This window comes from Macaca fascicularis, chromosome 8, assembly GCF_037993035.2.
Source record: "Macaca fascicularis isolate 582-1 chromosome 8, T2T-MFA8v1.1".
NCBI lineage: Eukaryota > Metazoa > Chordata > Mammalia > Primates > Cercopithecidae > Macaca > Macaca fascicularis.
In genome coordinates this window covers 153,915,570-153,933,729 of record NC_088382.1, presented here as the reverse complement: position 1 = coordinate 153,933,729, position 18,160 = coordinate 153,915,570, and the positions used below count along the sequence as shown (strand labels likewise).

Genomic DNA, 18,160 nt, shown 5'->3' with positions numbered 1-18,160 from the left:
GACTCACCGAGAGAGGCAGCAGCGTGGCCACACGGTCTGGGGTGCGGCCCAGCAGGAAGGCCCGGCTCTCCTTGAATGGGACGTCCCTACTCATCTTCTCCAGCAGTAGTCCCAGGACCTGAGCAGCCAGGCGAGGCTCCACCGCCAGCGCCCGCCACAGCATGGAGGTGTGGCTGAAGCAGGGCAGGAAGAGAGTCACCTTGAGGCCATGGCTGGTCACAGTGCTGCCGGCACCGGGGCTGGGCATCCCTGCCCACCGCCACCTGGGTGCCGTGGACCCTGGCTCCACGACGCTCAGACATGGCCACCAGGCTCAGCTACAGCCAGCTGGGAAATGGCCTCTTGGCCTCAGACCTGAGCTCACCCCTTCCTCTGACTCCAGGGGTCTGTAAACAGCTGGCAACAAAGGACACAGAAAAGTCTGGGCCTGTACACAGAGGGCCCAGGGCAGTGGTGTGGGAGGTCCCTGGGGAGCTGCTGGGAGGGAGAACAAATCTTCCCTGGAGGAAGCAGCATCTGGCCCAGGCCTCAGAATGGCACAAGGTCAAAGAGCGCAGCTCCCAAGGAGACCTGCCAAGAACACCCGGACGCCGCTGCAGACACATGGTGAGGCAGCTATGCTCGGCGTTTGCAGAAATAAACAACAAACTTTAAATATGATGGGAACTGGAAATTCTAAACAGATACAGCAAATTTAAAAGAAAACCAAACAGCCCTTTTAGAAATGAAACACTAATGTACTCAGTGGACATATTTGGTGCCAGTCTAGATACAGTAGAAGAGAGAAACAGTAAATAGGAAAATAAGGAAATTACTCAGTGAATAGGAAGGTAAAAACATTTCAGATAAATTATTACAGAGAAAGAATAACATGGGAAGGCAGAGGACAGAAGAAGAGACGCAGAAGATGGAATGAGGGCTAACATACATTTGATGGATGTCCCCGAGGCAGAGTAAACAGAATGGCTGACAAGGAGAAGGCTGGGTTTTTCAGAACGGATGAAATATACTGACCTACAGACAGCCTCGAAGCCGCCTGGCAGAACAAATGAAAAGCAACCCCCACCTGCAAACTGCAGATGAGCCACAAGCAGGAAGTGGCCTCCTCAACAGACGCAATGCTCGGAGACTTCACCTGGCTCCCAAGAGTAAGGACAGAAGCCAGAAACAGTGATGCGCTGTCACACACCTGAGCAAACGCACTGAACTAGGACACTGAGCCACAGAAAGAACAGTCACAAGGAATGGCCAAATAAAGACATTCTCAAGTAAACAAAGGCAGGCAGTGTGTCCCTGATCCTCGTGAAGGGAATTCCAGGAGACGTCCTTCAGGTAGAAGGCAAGCAGCAGAGGGCTGGGCATGAGCGTGGGGAGCAAATGACCTGGCAGGAACGTGGACAAACGCACAGGAGGGCAGGCACACGGCATGCGCCAGCAAGGACGTGGTGGCCATCGCTGAGGCGCCAGGAGGCCACAGACTCAGCCGCGGTGGGCCCCCACGAGGCTGTATATGACAGTCAAGCCAACCTGTGCCCAGGGCAGGGCTGGCAAGCTTCTGACCAGGACAGTGGCTCAGGCATTGGGGGCCAGGTGGCCTCTGGCAGCTCATCAAGCTTGCCGCTGTAGTGCGAGAGCAGCCACAGACAGCGTGGAAGTGGATGAGGCGGCTGCTTCCAGAAGCTTTAACTCATGGACACTGGAATCAGAATTTCCTATCATTTTCATGTGTCATGAAATATTCTTTTGGTCTTTTTCTGACCATTTATGGATGTAGAACACATCCTTAGCTCAGGAGGTGGCAGGGTAGAGACGGCCACAGTAACTCCACTCCTTTTTTTTTTGAGACAGAGTCTTGCTCTGTCACCCAGGCTGGAGTGCAATGGCGCGATTTCAGCTCACTGCAACCTTCACCTCCCGGGTTCAAGCAATTCTCCTGCCTTGGCCTCCCAAGTAGCTGGGACTATAGACAGCCTGCTGCCCAGGCTGGAGTGCAATGGCCCAATCATGGTTCACCGCAACCTCCGCCTCCTGGGTTCAAGCGATTCTTCTGCCTCAGCCTCCCGAGTAGCTGTGATTACAGGCAGGCACCATCACGCCCAGCTAATTTTATTTTTAGTAGAGACGGAGTTTTACCATGTTGGTCAGGCTGGTCGCAAACTCCCAACCTCAGGTGGTCCGCCTCTCAAAGTGTTGGGATTACAGGCTTGAGCCACCGCGCCCGGACAATATTTTTTTTTTTTTTTTTTTTTTGAGACGGAGTCTTGCTCTGTCACCCAGGCTGGAGTGCAGTGGCCAGATCTCAGCTCACTGCAAGCTCCGCCTCCCGGGTTTACGCCGTTCTCCTGCCTCAGCCTCCCGAGTAGCTGGGACTACAGGCGCCCGCCACCTCGCCCAGCTAGTTTTTTTGTATTTTTTTTTAGTAGAGACGGGGTTTCACCGTGTTAGCCGGGATCGTCTCTCAATCTCCTGGCCTCGTGATCCGCCCGTCTCGGCCTCCCAAAGTGCTGGGATTACAGGCTTGAGCCACCACGCCCGGCCCAATTTTTTTTTTTGAGACGGAGTCTCGCTCTGTCGCCCAGGCTGGAGTGCAGTGGCGCGATCTCAGCTCACTGCAAGCTCCGCCTCCCGGGTTCACACCATTCTCCTGCCTCAGCCTCTGGAGTAGCTGGGATTACAGGCACACACTACCTTGCCCGGCTAATTTTTTGTATTTTTAGTAGAGACGGGGTTTCACCATGTTGGCCAGGATGGTTTGATCTCCTGACCTTGTGATCCACCCACCTGGGCCTCCCAAAGTGCTAGGATTACAGGCGTGAGCCACTGCACCTGGCCATGCCCGGCCAATTTTTATATTTTTAGGAGAGACAGGGTTTCACCATGTTGGCCAGGCTGGTAGCAAACTCCTGACCTCAGGTGATCCTCCTGCCTCAGCCTCCCACATTGCTGGGATTACAGGTGTGAGCCACAGTACCCAGCCTCAATTCCACTCTTATACGCACACCTGAAAGAGAAATGCATGCCCTGCCCACCAACAGACACTCCCCGGAACATTCAAAGCATCGCCATCCCCAGCAGCCCCAAACCAAAAACAACCTGAGTGTCCATCACCTAGAAACAGATACACGGTGCAGCCCACGCGGCACCCAACACTGCCCGGCAAGGAGAAAAGATGAGCAACAGCACCGCCGTGCTAAGCAGAGGCTGGGACAACCCAGCACACAGCACAATTGCCAAAACCTCTAGTGGCGGCGGTCAGGTGGCCCTGACCCTCTAGGGGACTGAGGGGCACACAGGGGCCTGCTGGGGACCAGACATCTCCTTTGCCTCGACCTGGAAAGTCCCGCAGGGCCCAGTGGCTCCGTGCTTGCCCTTTGTGAGAGCCACGCCTCCACGGAAAATTAAAACTGACTGATGAGCCAGGCGGTAACCACGGAGGAAAGACAAGTCAATGCTCACTGTGCCCAAGAGCAACGGTCATGATGACTCGGGCGCCCAGCAGCCCAGCCAGACCCAGACCTCAGCCTACGTTCGGGGCCCATGCCGGACTTCAGTAAGGACACATGCAGCCACCTTTAGGGCAAACGCTAAAGAAAAGGAACAGACTGCAGGATTGCAAACTGAGTGGAGAAAGTGAGGTAAGAGGGACACTGTGAATCTGAAAAAGGACAAGAAAGAAGATTTTTAAAAAACAAAATGCGTAACAAAGAGGCAAAAGATTTGACAGTGGATTTAAACTCACTCTATCAGTAACAAAATGCAGCTATTTACCATACAAAAGGTTTAAACACACAGAAAGGTCAACAGTACCAGGAAAGAGCAGGGCCACCAGACAAGTGTACCTCTGAGCAGAAGTGCCTGCGGGTCCCCCCCTGCCAGGAGGAAGCGGACATTGCAGCTTGGATGTACTTAATGGGAGGGCCTCAGAGCACATGAAAAAAAGCAAAGCTGACAGGCTGAAGGGCCAGGTGCAAGGAAACCTGCGTCCCCACAGTAGCCTCGTGCCCCCACCTGCCAGGGTAAGGGTCATTCTGCCTTGCCCAGTGGAGTCTCCAGGCGGTCACAGGCAGCCAGGTACCCCTGGGCCAGCCTCTGTCCACGACTAAGATGGCAAAGACAGAAAGGGCCAGCAGACCCATGCTCTGGAGGCCTCAGCGAGGACAGGGGACCCCAGTGGGCTGGGGGGTGGTAGACACACCCTGCCCTTTGCTGGCAGCTGGGAGGTGTGTTTGGGAAGACATAGTGATGTATGGCACAGACAGGCTTGTCCTTGGGCTCCTGAGGGGCTCAGATCAGGCATTTTCTGGGGGTCTGCTCACAGGCAGTAGTGGACGCCCTGCAGAGGACAAGGCTTGGGGCAGCTGGAACCAAGACGCAGGGCGAGGGGCAGCCTCCAGTGTCTGCTGGAGCCCGGGGCCTTAGAGGAGGGCGGAAACAGCGGCTTCCCTGTGGCAGTGCTGTGCAAGGCCCACCGGGGCCAGTGAGGATCCCGAGTCGCCTAGAGGAGCGGTCCCCATGGGTACCTGAGAGACTGGGGCCTGTCTCCATGGCACTTTCTGTCCCACGTGGCCTACAGCCATGGGAACTCATGCAGAAAGCTGGGCTACAGAGCCGAGGTGCAGAAAGCCAGGGTGCGGAGGTGGGTGGAGGGCTTGGGGAGCAGCATTCCAGAGGAACCCCTAAGCCTGGAGTCTGGACTAGGTACCTGTCCAAGGGCAGGGGGCTGCCCAGGAGGCTGGACACCACGGCCGCACAGTGCTGGGTGGCCAGGAGGTACATGCTGTGCTGGGCAGCCGGCAGGACGTGCTCTCCCTGGGCCTCCTGAAGCTTGGAGCGCAGCACGCTCACGATCTCAGGCACCTGTAGATGAGCAGGACATGGCGGTCAGGCCACGCGTGGGGGACAGCCATGGGCACACCTATGCCAACCCAAGGGAGTGGGGCCATGAGGGAGGCCCCATGAGACGCAGAGCTCTGTACTGCTGGTGCCAGCCTGAGGCAGGACCCGGATCCCCCGTGGCCACGGACAGCCCAGAAGCCAAGGAACTGGAGCCATGACCTGGATTCCTCTTGCAAAGTGGCTAGTACCCTGGGAGGTAGAGGAAGTGCCGAGGACACACGTGGCCCAGAGGCTGGTGTGGAGCTGGGCAGGCAGCCAACAGAGCCAGCGGCACCATGCCCTCACAGCATGTCTGCTGGGTCCAATTCTCAGGCTCCCCTGGCAGGCCCACCAGAGGCAGGACCCACACAGCTGCCAACTGCACCCATGCAGAAGTTGGGCTGGGAACCTGGGCGGAAAGGGAGGAGGAAACAGATTCCCAGACCGAGGCTGGAGCTGGGCCTGCCATGGAAGGTTGGGACTTGGGGGGCTGTGAGTTTGCCACTGTCCTGCTGCTCCAGAAAGCAGGTGAACGGAACATGGGCAGGAGGACGCTGGCCCTGGGACCCCCAGGCCCACCACAAGTCCAGCAGCAGCATAGCATGTGAGCCTCACTCTGGGGGACAGCCATGTCATGAGGGGGCTCCCTGCCCATGGTGAGTATTGGCCCGGGAGTCTCCTCTCCAGCCTCAGCCATGGTGACCCCTACTGCCAAATGCCTGCTGCACAGCTAGAAAATACCACGATCTGGGGTGAAAACAAACAAAGCAATGGGCCATGAGGTCAGGCTTGCCTCGCCCTGGAGGATGGCTGACACACTGTGGGCTCCACCCACCCCAGCGTTCCCGGGCCACGGCTAGGGTCCTCCTTCCTGGCTGTGGCTGAGGGACCCGCCTGGGTAGCTGGAAAGGAGAAGGGGCTGGTGCAAAGCACAACAGCAGGTGGAGCTGGAGGAGATTCTGACGGCAGAAACTTCCAGGCCGGGCCAGGCCCACACCACTCACGTGGTGAGGCCACAGCACGGTGTGGGGAGACACGGCTGGTGAGGGGTGCAGGAGCCATGCCCAGGGGAAGCTGCACAGGCACAGGCTGGTCCTTCCTGGTCACTGTCGCTCTCAAAGGAGCTGCAGACCTCCTGACGCCGCTTTCATTCCAAGACCTGTGCGGAGCTGAGCGCCCAGCCCCTGCAGGAGCAGCGCGTTCTGATGACCTGTGTTTCTTTGCCTTTTTCTTCACCTGTCCTAGCCCAGGCGCTTCCCTGACAAGACGGCTGCAGGGGCTGCAGACGCTGCCTGCTGCCCGCCCATTGGTTTCCTCTGCACTCCTGGCTTTTGGCAAGTTTTGACAGTGAGGAGGTGCTGAACTCCAAGCAAATATTTTTCCACACCAGGTCTTGCTCCTCAGCCCTCCAGGGAGTGACTCTCACAGACAGGCTTGCTTCAAAGCCAAGACCAACCTGGCACCCCGTGATGCCATCTGAGCCGCTGGGCCGCGCCACCTACACTGGCAGCTGACACAGCCTCTCCATTCTCCTGAGCGCTGTGAGGGGCAGTGACCCCCCTGCTGACGCACAGCCTGGGTGACACCAGCGGGTGCCCAGAGCCACCACTTCCACCACTTTAGCAGTTATTGGTCCACTGGACCCGCCCACCTCCTTCCCATCCATGCTGGCATTTTTTCAGAAATCTTGCTTTGGTGACAGCTCTCCAGGTGTTTTGGAACACAGCTGTTCGTGGACATATACTCTGCTAACCAAACGTATTTTTCCTCTTTCACTTCACTTTTTGCTTTTATGGATGTCGGCTCTTTTCCTGTGACTTGTCTCACAAGAGGTTTGTCTTGCTGTCTCAGTGGGTTTACTTATCTTCTCTAATATTTCTTTACTTTTGCATATTTATTTCTTCAACAACTCGAACCCATTGGTGCACATGTACACTTGAATCTATGCTTTTTTTGAACTTTAGGAACAGCCCGGGTGCGCTGGGTTGTGGTGGAGGGCTTGCAGGGTGGAGGCAATTTCCACAGTCACCTCTTAGCTGAGAATCCCCGAGTATGGACCCTCACACCCAGTCCTGAGCAGGCTTCTGCTTCCGCGGACTGCTGGGCAAAATCCATGTGGTCCCAGGACGCGGGGCAGCATTCCAGCTGCCCGCTGTGTGAGGCTCAGCTGTGCCCTACACCTTCCAGGTTATTCTGCCGGTCTCTGGATTGTGGCTCCTCCCTCAATGGTGAGCCCCTGTGCAGGGTCCTCTCCCTTCCTGTCATGCTTGGCCTGGGTCACTGAGACATAATTCAGAGCTCCAGAGCCCACCTACTCACTGTTAAGTGCACAGTTCCAGGATTCCAGTGCACTCAGGATGTACAACCATCACCCCCAAAAGAAACCCGTCACAGCCTGGGCAACATGGCAAAACCCTGTCTCTAAGAAAAATACAAAAAATTAGCTGGGCGTGGTGGTGCACACCAGTAGTCCCAGCTGCTCGGGAGGCTGAGGCTGGAGGATCACCTGAGCCCAGGAGGTCGAGCCTGCAGTAAGCCATGATCACATCACAGCACTTCAGCCTGGGCAACAGAGTAAGACCGTCTCTCTCTCTCTCACACACACACACACACCCCATCTCCATCAGCAGTCACTAATTTGCTCCCCAGCCCTATTCCACCGTCTGTCGCGACGGATTTGCCTGTTCTGGACACTTCATGAAAATGGGCTCATGTGATTGTGGCTTTTAGTGTCTGCTTTTGTTGTTGTTGCTTATTTGTTTTTGAGATGGAGTCTTCCTCTGTCCCTCAGGCTGGAGTCCAATGGCACAATCTCAGCTCACAGTAACCTCCGCCTCCTGGGTTCAAGTGATTCTCCAGCCTCAGCCTCCTGAGTAGCTGGGATTACAGGCTCCCAACACCATGTCCAGCTAATTTTTGCATTTTTAGTAGAGATGGGGTTTCACCGTGTTGGTCAGGCTGGTCTTGAACACCCGACCTCGTGATCCGCCCGCCTTGGCCTCCCAAAGTGCTGGGATTACAGGCGTGAACCACCACGCCTGGGCAGTGTCTGCTGCTTTCACTGAGCATGATGTTTTCAACGTGCATCTGCCTCACAGCCTGTGTCAGGGCTTCATGCCCCTTTATGACCCAATAATATTCTGTCGTACGGATGGACCACATTTCCTCTACCCATTTGCAAAGTGATGGGCCCCTGGGATGCTTCCCAGATGGCATGAGCGATGCTGCTGGCTGTGGGTCGCTGCGTGCTTCATGCTGTGTTCTTAGGAAGATACCTGGGTGGGACAGCTGAGTCACTTGGCAACTCTGAGTTTGACCTTCCTGAGGTGGCAGCGCCACTTCCACCCCCACCTGTTTGTTTCATGCGGAATTTCCTCCTCTCCTGTCCCCTCCTTGGCCCCCCGCACACCGCCTCAACCCTGGGAAGGCTGCCTCCTCCGTCGGACACGCCCGGCCTCAGGAGAGCCTGCTGTTCTCCGTCATGCTCTCTGCGCTCTCTACTTCATGGTCATCTCACACTGGGGGAGGTCGCATGTCACCCCCTAGGGCCACAGGTTCTGATTCAACGTCAGAGGAACTCAAAGCCCAACAGTATCAGCCTGCCTCAAAGAGGTCCCCCCACCAGGATCTCAGGGCGGGGAAGAACGCAGAGGTTCGCCATGATGGCTGGGTACATGACACTGGCGGCAGGTGTGCCTGCTGGGCTGTGCTGTAGGCCTGCTCAAAGCCTTAGCCAGGGGTCAGCAATGCCCCTGCCCAGCTGGGCTGTGGCAAGTGATGTGTATGCAAACCTGGGCTGGGAAGAAAATAGCTGGACAGCTCCGCTTTGCAAAAAGCAGCCCTCTCAGAGCCCAGCCACAGCCTCAGTGTGATCCAGCCACTCTACTTCTTGATATGTCCCCAAATGAACTGAAAGTAGGGACTTGATGAGAAATTACACACCCACATTCAGGAGAATCTGCCCAAGTGTCCATGTACAGACACACTGAAAAGCACAACATGGCACATCCCACACTGAGGCCAACCCCAGCACCCAGGCCGCCACTGCCAGCCCTGTCCATCCCACGCTGGGGCCGACCCCAGCACCCTGGCCGCCACCACCAGCCTGGTCCTTCTCTCACCATCTGCACAGGTGGCCAGGGTACCTCACTACCCTCAGATCTGACCTGGGGCCCCACTGCCTGCACAATAAAACCCAAGCCTTCAAATGGCCAGCACTGAGCCGCCACCCTCTGGCCCCTTGTTCCTCCCAGGGCCCGATGCCAGCATCTCTACCCTCAACCTCTTCCTCCTGCCACGCAGTAGCACTGGACTTGCCCTTCCAGAAACCACACCGTGTGCAGTCCTTGGCACGAGCCCTCCACCAACACTTTCCTTTTCTCCACTGCTGCATTCCTGTTCATGCCTCTCCAAGGAGCTCTGTGCAGTATATGTAAAGCCAATGGAGAAACTGTATCCAGGACACAGAAAGCACCCCTACCAGCTGGGCGTGGTGGCTCATGCCTATGATCCCAGCACTTTGGGAGGCTGAGGTGGGTGGATCACCTGAGGTCAGGAGTTCAAAAGCAGCCTGGCCAACATGGTGAAACTCCGTCTCAACTAAAAATACAAAAATTAGCTGGGCGTAGTGGCACACGCCTGTAATCCCAGCTACCCCAGAGGCTGCGGCAGACTTGCTTGAATCCGGGAGGGGGCAGAGGTTGCAATGAGCCGAGATCGTGCCACTGCACTCCAGCCTGAGTGACAGAACAACACTTCGTCTAGGGGTTGCGGGGGCGGGGAAGCACTCCTACTAATCAAGAAGAAAAGCGCAGGCAAAAGACTGGTACCCTGTCAAAGCAACACAGCCGAGTACCCAGTAAACATATAAACACGTGTTCACCTTCACCCATCACTGAGAAACACACATGAAACTCTAGCATGAAGCCGCTGCAAACTCATTTGAAGAGTGGGAAACACAGCAATGGGCAAGACAGTGGCACCAGAGCCAGCCGGCCTCCTGCGGGAGGGAGAGGGCCCCACCCAGGGACAGTGGCTGGCAGCCCTGGGATACACACCAGGGCCTGGCCTTCAAGCCTTGTTGCTATTGTGGGCCTATCCCCCGCTGCAGTGTGTCCTCAGCTCCAAAGGACCTGGACCCTGTGACAGCCCCAACTGGGAACTGCCCAGGTGTTCACGGAGACAGATGAACAAACGTGACACATCCGCAGCTCAGTGCAGGAAAGGGGCACGTGTAGTGACAACAGGGACAACCTCACATACATGTTCACGCCAAAGGACCACAGGACGGGCACCGGCTTCCACGCATACAACGCGCACACCAAGCCACAGTGGTCTGCGCTGTGGGGTGGTCTGCGCTGTGGGGCAGTGGTGGTGGCCCAAAGGGTGACAACTGGAGCTTGAGGGGAGGACGCAGGAGTGGGTAGGATGCTCCACTTGTGGGTGCCCGTGCAGCTTTCTGACACCCCACACTCCGATGCTTCACTTTAATACAGAGCTTGAGAATTCCGTCGTGCAGAGACTGGGTCCCCGGCCATGGGCCTCTCGAGGACTCATGAGCACCCACTCCAGCTGGCCCATGGGAGCCCTCTGGACCCAAAAGGATCTGAGAACAGGGATGTGCGTTTCTGCTCTCGCGTCACAGGCATCTGTGCGGAACGACTGCCTCTGCACGTTTGGCAACAACTGCACGGAGACTGCACAGTGAGAAGCGGCGGTGGGGCTGGGACGGCCCCAGACACGGGAGCAAAGGGAATGAGAGGTCGGGCAGCACGAGAGCGTCCCGCGTAGTGCCAGACCCTGGAATCCACGGCTGGGCAGCCTCTGCGGACCCGGGGAGCCCCGCGTCCATGTCCACGCCAGCAATGTGAGCAGGGGGCCCAACCAGGGCTCGGGGAACCATTAGTGCTTTCACCCGCCTTTCCATTTCCTTTTCCCCCCTTATTCTCTCAGCACTTGTTTTTGCCAGATTCTAACCCCCGTCTTCAGACATAAGAGAAAGATTTGTCCACAGTAGTCCTGTAGGGAGAGGTGGCAGAGCAGTGAGGGTCACACCTGAGGAGGGCCGGGCAGGGTGGTCCAGGCCAGGGCAGGGCCAGCCTCACTGTTTTCACCCGTGGTGCCACCTCTCCAAGAGCCCGCCGCCCCGCCCTTGCCTTGCCGCCCCACCCCACCGCACCCCCTCCCGCCTTCTCCTGGAGCCGCCGCCCCGCCCCACCGCACCCGCTCCCGCCTTCTCCTGGAGCCGCCGCCCCGCCCCCTCCCACCTTCTCCTGGAGCCACCGCCCCGCCCCCTCCCACCTTCTCCTGGAGCCACCGCCCCGCTGCCCCGCCCCCTCCCACCTTCTCCTGGACCCGCCGCTCCGCCCCCTCCCACCTTCTCCTGGAGCCACCGCCCCGCTGCCCCGCCCCCTCCCACCTTCTCCTGGACCCGCCGCCCCGCCCCCTCCCACCTTCTCCTGGAGCCGCCGCCCCGCCCCCTCCCACCTTCCCCTGGAGCCGCCGCCCCGCCCCCTCCCGCCTTCCCCTGGAGCCACCGCCCCGCTGCCCCGCCCTCTCCCACCTTCTCCCGGAGCTGCCACCCCGCCCTCTCCCGCCCTCTCCCGGAGCTGCCACCCCGCCCTCTCCCGCCCTCTCCCGGAGCCACCGCCCCGCCTCCCCGCCCCCTCCCGCCCCCTCCCGCCTTCTCCTGGAGCCGCCGCCCCGCCCCCTCCCACCTTCCCCTGGAGCCACCGCCCCGCTGCCCCGCCCTCTCCCACCTTCTCCCGCAGCCGCCGCCCCGCCCTCTCCTGGAGCCACCGCCCCGCCTCCCCGCCCCCTCCCGCCTTCTCCCGGAGCCACCTCCCCGCCCTCTCCCACCTTCTCCTGGAGCACGCCGCCCCGCTCCTGCAGCAGGCAGTTGATCATGACGGTAGCTGCTCGGGAGCAGTTCTTTTCGGGGTCTCCCAGGGCCTCAAACATGGTTAGCAAGAGGCTGATGAGCTGGTCAGGTGGGAGGCGCTTGGCAATAATCTAGGAGGAAAGCGATGCCAGAGGTTAAGGAGGGAAGGGGGGGCACCCCCAACGCCACTTCTCCGAGGCATCGAGTCTCAGGGGCTCGCGTTAGGGTGGGAGGCCACGCCCGTCTCGCAGCCCCGCCCCAGCCGCCCCGCCCTGTGACTTGAGTGAGCTCGCTGCGTGGGGGTGGGGTCTCCTTCTCCAGAGCCTGTCAGGGCCTGCTGGAGCCTGGGCGGGCTCCTGGAAGGTGGTGCCTGGGCAGCTGCAGGGCTGAGGTCACAGCCCCCTCCTCGGGCTCCTTCTGACTAGTGAAGTGGGCTGGGAGCAGCCCTGTGGTGCAGTCGCCCTGGAGCTCTCTACAACACGGGGTCAAGGGCAGATAGGCCTTAGCTCACCCCTGTGATCCCAGCACCAGAAAGGGCCCTCGTGACCTACCCCTCCTTCCTTTGTAGGAGACACAGTCTCTGGACCTGGAAGGCCTTTCCTAAGCACCAAATGGAGACAGGCAGTGTTCCAGCTTGGGGACCCACATGAGAGCACGGAGGGAGGGGCAGCTTTCTTACCCCCTTGGAGGGACTTTTTTTCCCCCCTGAAATGCAATACTTTAAATACTCAAGTTTGTCTTCTAATATGCTGAGCCTCGGGGTGGACCTGGCAGGCATGGGTCGTGGGGGGTGGGGGACGCAGTGCCCAGGGCCATCATCCTCCCTTCAGATGGCAGTAGACAAAGCACCTTGACCCGCTGGAACCAAAGGCAGGGCCCGCCCCTGGCCCCTTGGCAAGAGGGCTAGAGCCCGCTGCACCCTGCAGGCGATGACCCTAGCCCCCCACGTGGCTCTTGGGTAGGCTTTGGGGACAACACCACACAGGGCAGCCGCTGGAGATTCTGTTCCAGAAACCTGCATTTTCATGAGAGCAGGCCAGGGTGTCAGTGGCAGGCAGAGAGCGGCTGGGCCTCATGGCATCCCATTCCCTCCTTGGCCTCTGCCAGGTCTCAAGACAAACAGCACCTTCCTCGTATGGACTGCACTGCCCCAGCGTAGGCGGGTGTGGGTGATGGGGCCAGTGCAGGGCAGCGCCAGCAACTAATGCAAACACCCAGGCCCTGCCCCGTGCCCACTGGCCATGGGTGGCACTTACAGAGGCTAGGGGAGGCCAGGTGCTGCCTCGGAAGTCCCTGTTAGCCCCAGACAGTGCCAGCCTGCCTTCTGGCCGCGGAGCTCCCAGCTGGTACCTGGCCTATGCTGTGGCAGGTGTGGAAGAGAATGGTGGGGTCAGGGTGCACGAGGCCATCCTTGAGGCTGAGGAGCCGCTCCGCCACGTCATCGCGGTAGTCCCGGGAGAAGCCTGAGAGGCGGCAGGAACGAGCAGTCCGGCTGAGGCCCTCCCTGGCGATCCCGCAGCCTGGACTCTGCACCTCATCCCTCCCGGCACCCCTGAACGACCAGGGGCCCCCACGCTCCTGATGAGGGCTCACCCTCATAGCCGAGCTGGAGGTAGAGCAGGGAGTAGACGCAGTCAACGGCCTCCTGGCGGGTGGCAGGCCACAGGTCTGCGCACCGTGGGGAGAAGAGGCCAACGAGAAGACCCAGGTTGTGGAAGGGCACCAGGGCCTGGAGGAGGAGATGCCTGGGCTATTGGAATGCTGGGGATGAGTGGATGCCACCTATGCCACCTGCACCCAGGGGAGGGCTGGAGTGTGGCCAGGAGTGCTGCTGGTGTCCACGAAACCCTGGGCCCTCACTGTGGCCAACATAGCCCCCAGTGAGTTCCTCCCTCCCCTCCCGCTGCAGCGTGGGTACTGCTCAGCTCAGCTCTGACCACACCTCGTCTACACCAGGGCCACACAGGCTCCCAGGCTGGGCCCCTACAAGAAGGAAGGCCAGGTCATGCCGACATGGGCACACAGGCGTGTGCAGGCAGACGGACAACTGGGGTGCGGAGGGGGCCCCAAATGGGAGGAGTGCACGGGCTCTGCCAATCTGGGTGAGGGGCAGGACTGTACAAGACCCCCTCACACCCTGACTCGTCCTGGTCCTTCCTTCCAGAGCCTTTCTGCTCTCCTCAGTCCTGCCCCTCCCATGCTCCTATAGTCAAACACCTTCCTTCTACTTCCACACCTCCTCCCCAGCAGATGCACCTGTCCCCCTCCCACCACCTAGCTCCCTTTTCAGCCCCTACATGCGAGGCCTTCCTGGGAGGTGCTCCCACCCTGCCCTTGCACAGGATCCTGGGCTCAGACGCTCCTATCAGATGGAAACCTGGTATCTGCTTGGGCGCCGCTGAAACTCCTCATCCCCAAAATCACCACTGATGAGAAAGAATTTCAAGTCAGAAGGGAAAGGCTGGAACGTTAGAGAAAGACTGCAGGTGACCAGCCACTGTTCTTAGGCTAGGCATCCGTCACACCATGCACCAAGGTAAGCTTCTGCCAGACCAGGGTTATGTGATGAGCAGGCCATGAAAGCATGAGGTGGGAAGAGCCCTGAACACACAAGATTTGGCCACATAAAGAATGAAAGTTTTGGGCACGGTCGCTCATGCCTGTAATCCCAGCACTTTGGGAGGCCGAGGCAGGCAGATCACTTGAGGTCAGGAGTTCAAGACCAGCCTGGCCAACATGATGAAACTCTGTCTCTACTAAAAATACACAAATTAGCTGGGAGTGGTGGTGGGCGCCTGTAATCCCAGCTACTCGGGAGGCTAGAGCAGGAGAATCGCTTAAACCCAGGAGGCAGAGGTTGCTGTGAGCCAAGATTGCACCACTGCACTCCAGCCTGGGTGAGAACAAGAGACTCAGTCTCAAAAAAGAAAGGAAGGAAGGAAAGGAAGGAAAGGAGGGAGGGAGGGAAGGAGGCAGGGACGGAGGGAAAGAAAAGAAAAGAAAAGAAAAAAGGAGAAAGTTAGTTTTGGTGCATTAACAAAAGGCCAGGTGCAGTGGCTCACGTCTGTAACCCCAGCATCTGTAATCCCAGCACTTTGGGAGCCACAGACAGGAGGATCACTTGAGCCCAAGAGTTCAAGACCAGCCTGGGCAATGTAGCAAGACCCCATCTCTACAAAACAAAAAAAGAAAATTAGTTGGGTGTGGTGGCATGCACTGTAGTCTCAGCTACTCGGGAGGCCAAGGCAGGACGATCACTTGAGTCCAGGACTTCCAGGCTGCAGTGAGCTGTGTTTGTACCATTGCCCTCCAGCCTGGACAACAGAGTGAGACCTTGTCTCAGGGTAAAAAAGAGAGAGAGAAAAGAAAGCCTAGAATAATCCTGATAGATGACAAAAAGATATTTAGCAAAATCTAGTATCTGTTCCTGATAAAAGTTTTCATTAAAACAAACAGATGCTTGTGGAGCATGATAAAAAAAAAAATATCGTGAACCAAATCCAGCACCGCACTGAACAGTGAAGCCCTGGAGACCAGAGGCGCACGTTCCTCCCGGCTAATGGTGGGCCCCTGATGACAACGGACTCGACTCTGAGCAGCCATCCCTGACAACTGCTGGCCCTGACAGGCCCTCAATCCACGTCTCAAGGAAGAGGACTGTGGCCTGAGCTGGGGTGGCGGCCAGAGGAAGCCAGGAAGGCAGCTCACACTCTGGGTCATGAGTGCCACAGGCAGCAGCGTCCGGGCCGGGGACCCAGGTACTCACGCTGACACGCAGCTGCTCCAGGAAGTGGCGCAGCAGGAGGGCGCTCAGGCCCAGGGCCCGCGCCCGCTCGTGACCTCTTGGGGACTTGATCCATGGGCTCAGGTGCTGAGGAAGAGGGGGCTTCACACAGGTACTGCTCAGAGGGCAGCCCTGGGAGCAGGAGCCTTGTGCATCGTGGGCCAGCTCAGTGTCCCTGCCAGGCCATCCTTCCCGGGCTACAGGGGGCCAAGCCAGAGACCCAGAGTGGTGCCAGCCTCAGGCCACCATAGCTCCTCTGGCCCTGCCACTCTGTCCTCCAGTCTGGTCACAGACACAACCCAGCCCAAGTGGAGCCGGGGCCAGCCAGGACTGTGGAAGGACAGGGTGGAGGCCGCCCTGGTCCTAGAAGAACACACTGAGCATGGGGGTCAGCCCTACCCTTGCCCACCACAGTGCCACCCTGGTCGCAGCCCCCAGTCAGGAGCCATGGGTACCTGTGGGCCCCTCCATCCCTGTGCCATGCAGTGGTGGGAGAGGACAGGCTCCAGAGGTCCCACCTGGGTCAGGGCCTCCCCATCTGCTTGCTGGCCCAGATGGGAGGGGGTGCACCTGCCTGTTCATAAACCACCCCCAACTGTAGAGAGCACCAAACTGTCCCTAGGGCGCCCCCATGCGGAGAGAGGGCCAGCAGCCAGGTGGAGTGCCCTCTGTGCCCCCACCCCATCCCCATGACAGTCCCCCGCACACCTCAATCATGATCTGCAGGCCTTGGGGGGTCATGTTCCGCTGCAGGAGGCTCGTCAGCAGACCCTCAAGGGCGTGCAGTGTCTCCAGATACAGGGACTGGAAGGAGAGCCAGGCCGTGCGGCCCCACCAGTGACTCTGCCGCCTACAGCGGCCTTCCTGCCGCTCTCATGGGTGTGAACACAGGCAAGGGAAACATGGGGATACCTTCTGGCAGCCACCGTCCTCCTCCTCGGGCTCAGGCAGCAGGGCCATGACGCTGTGCAGGCAGCCACGGATCACATCCGCCCGGGCCTGCTCGTCCAGCGCCGGCTCCACAGAGCTGACAGGCAAGTTAAGGGCCCCAGACAATGATCCTGAGGCTGAGGCCCAGACACCCAGCAACCCAGGCCTGTGTGGGCAGCACAGCCACTGCCATGTTTACTCTGCTCCAGACCACGGCGGCACCTCACGCACACGCACACACATGTAAGCACGCACACACACGGCACACACATGCGCACAGACGTGCACACGCACGCACACACGCATACACACACGTGCTCATGCATGCACGCGCCCAAAGGCGCTCGCACACGCGCACACACACGCACGCACACACATACACACACGCACACACGCAGATGCACGGGCCTGTGCAGAAGCAGGAAAGGATACACCAAGTAAGTGCAGGTGAGCATGGCCTTCTTCCGAATAGGTGTCCTAAGGGAGTCTGGGGGCTCTGCCCTGATGAACTCCTGGGTGAGGCAGGTGCATGACTCAGCCCTTGGAGGAAACCCCAGCCCTCCTCCCTGGTCAAGCTCTGTCCCCCAGCCTAAGTGACAGGCGGGGCCCGAGGAGCAGAGCCCCATCTGTCCCTACATGCCCCTCCCATGTTCCCAGGCTGTCTTCATGTTATCACCCTCGGCGCCCCCAATCCCCACTTTGCCTCAGTCTCCCAGGAACACGCCTGAGGACCCACCAGGCCACGGCCATGCTCACCATCATCTGTGCCACCAGCTCTGCTTTCCGGGTGAAGTGGAAGGAGCCAGCCTGGGTGCTGCTGCAGATGGCGCGGCTGACCATGCACACACTCTGGACGAGGCACAGCTTCAAGGCTGGGTCCTGCAGGGACGCAGGGCTACAGGAGACGCCCACACCCGCCCTCCAGGGCTGAACCCACACACACCCCCTTTTCCTTCCTCCGAAGCCAGACGTGCTGCACTCTGCTCTCACAGGAGCTCTCCAGTCAGCTCTCCTGCTTATCAAAGTCCGTGTGGAAGAAGCAGGGGGCCACCCAGGGGTTCCCCCGTGTCACACTCCAGAGAAGACAGGCCACAGAGCAGACGCTGTGTGGTGTGACCAGAGGGCCCCCCACAGTAGGAGGAGAGTCCTCCGGGGAGCGCTAAAGGGCTGGGAAAAGAACCTCTGAGAACAGCCCTGCCCTCCCAGCCACTGCAGGAGAACCAGAGGGCCTGTTTTTCAAGGAGGGGCTGACTGTCCCGAGAGAGGGGCTTGTCAGGTTAGTGCCAGGAGGGCCAGAAGGGAAACTTGTTAGTGAGGCTGGGGTGAGGCCTTGCGGGCCAGTGGAGCCTCCACTGCCACTTCTACTGGCTTTGGGCCTTGTCCCCTCTCCTAGGTGGTCACTGGGGTCCAGGGAGGTACAGCTCCCACGAGCACTGGGGAGCAGAGCCAGAGGAGGTTCCAGCTGTCCTGGGATGGGTGGGGCTGGCTGAACTCCTGGGGGGTGACAGCCCACGACCCGGCCCCTCGGAGGCACAGACGCCTCCCTTCTTCCCACTGCCGTCCAGGGCCCAGGCCAGGGCAGGAGCCCTGGTGATGCTCTCGAATGCCCTGTGGGGACCAAGATCAGGAAGCCCCAGCAAGCTCCCCTCCAGCCTCTGCCCACGAAGCTCAACCCGCCCAGAGGAGAGCTG

General features: G+C 59.1%; 1 protein-coding gene across 49 annotated transcripts in view; it reads right to left on the bottom strand.

The window, feature by feature from the left end:
* MROH1 (maestro heat like repeat family member 1) overlaps positions 1-18,160 on the bottom strand; it is a 118,697-nt gene that overhangs the window by 7,086 nt on the left and 93,451 nt on the right. For 34 of the 49 annotated variants that reach the window (XR_012416786.1, XR_012416783.1, XR_012416784.1 and 31 more), the window contains 10 exons: positions 17,226-17,348; positions 16,902-16,981; positions 16,452-16,566; positions 16,248-16,343; positions 15,522-15,626; positions 13,349-13,484; positions 13,106-13,218; positions 11,734-11,886; positions 4,703-4,857; positions 8-173 (listed from right to left, as the gene is read on the bottom strand). Coding sequence is in view for 32 of the 49 variants with exons in the window: in XM_065519850.2 (XP_065375922.1) it covers positions 8-173; positions 4,703-4,857; positions 11,734-11,886; positions 13,106-13,218; positions 13,349-13,484; positions 15,522-15,626; positions 16,248-16,343; positions 16,452-16,566; positions 16,902-16,981; positions 17,226-17,348 (1,242 nt within the window). In the remaining 17 variants the exon portion in view is untranslated. Of the gene's footprint in view, positions 1-7; positions 174-3,663; positions 4,496-4,702; positions 4,858-10,090; positions 10,894-11,733; positions 11,887-13,011; positions 13,219-13,348; positions 13,485-15,521; positions 15,627-16,247; positions 16,344-16,451; positions 16,567-16,901; positions 16,982-17,225; positions 17,349-18,160 lie in introns of those variants that run through there. The other 15 variants (XR_012416791.1, XR_012416793.1, XR_012416792.1 and 12 more) reach the window with 7 other exon arrangements.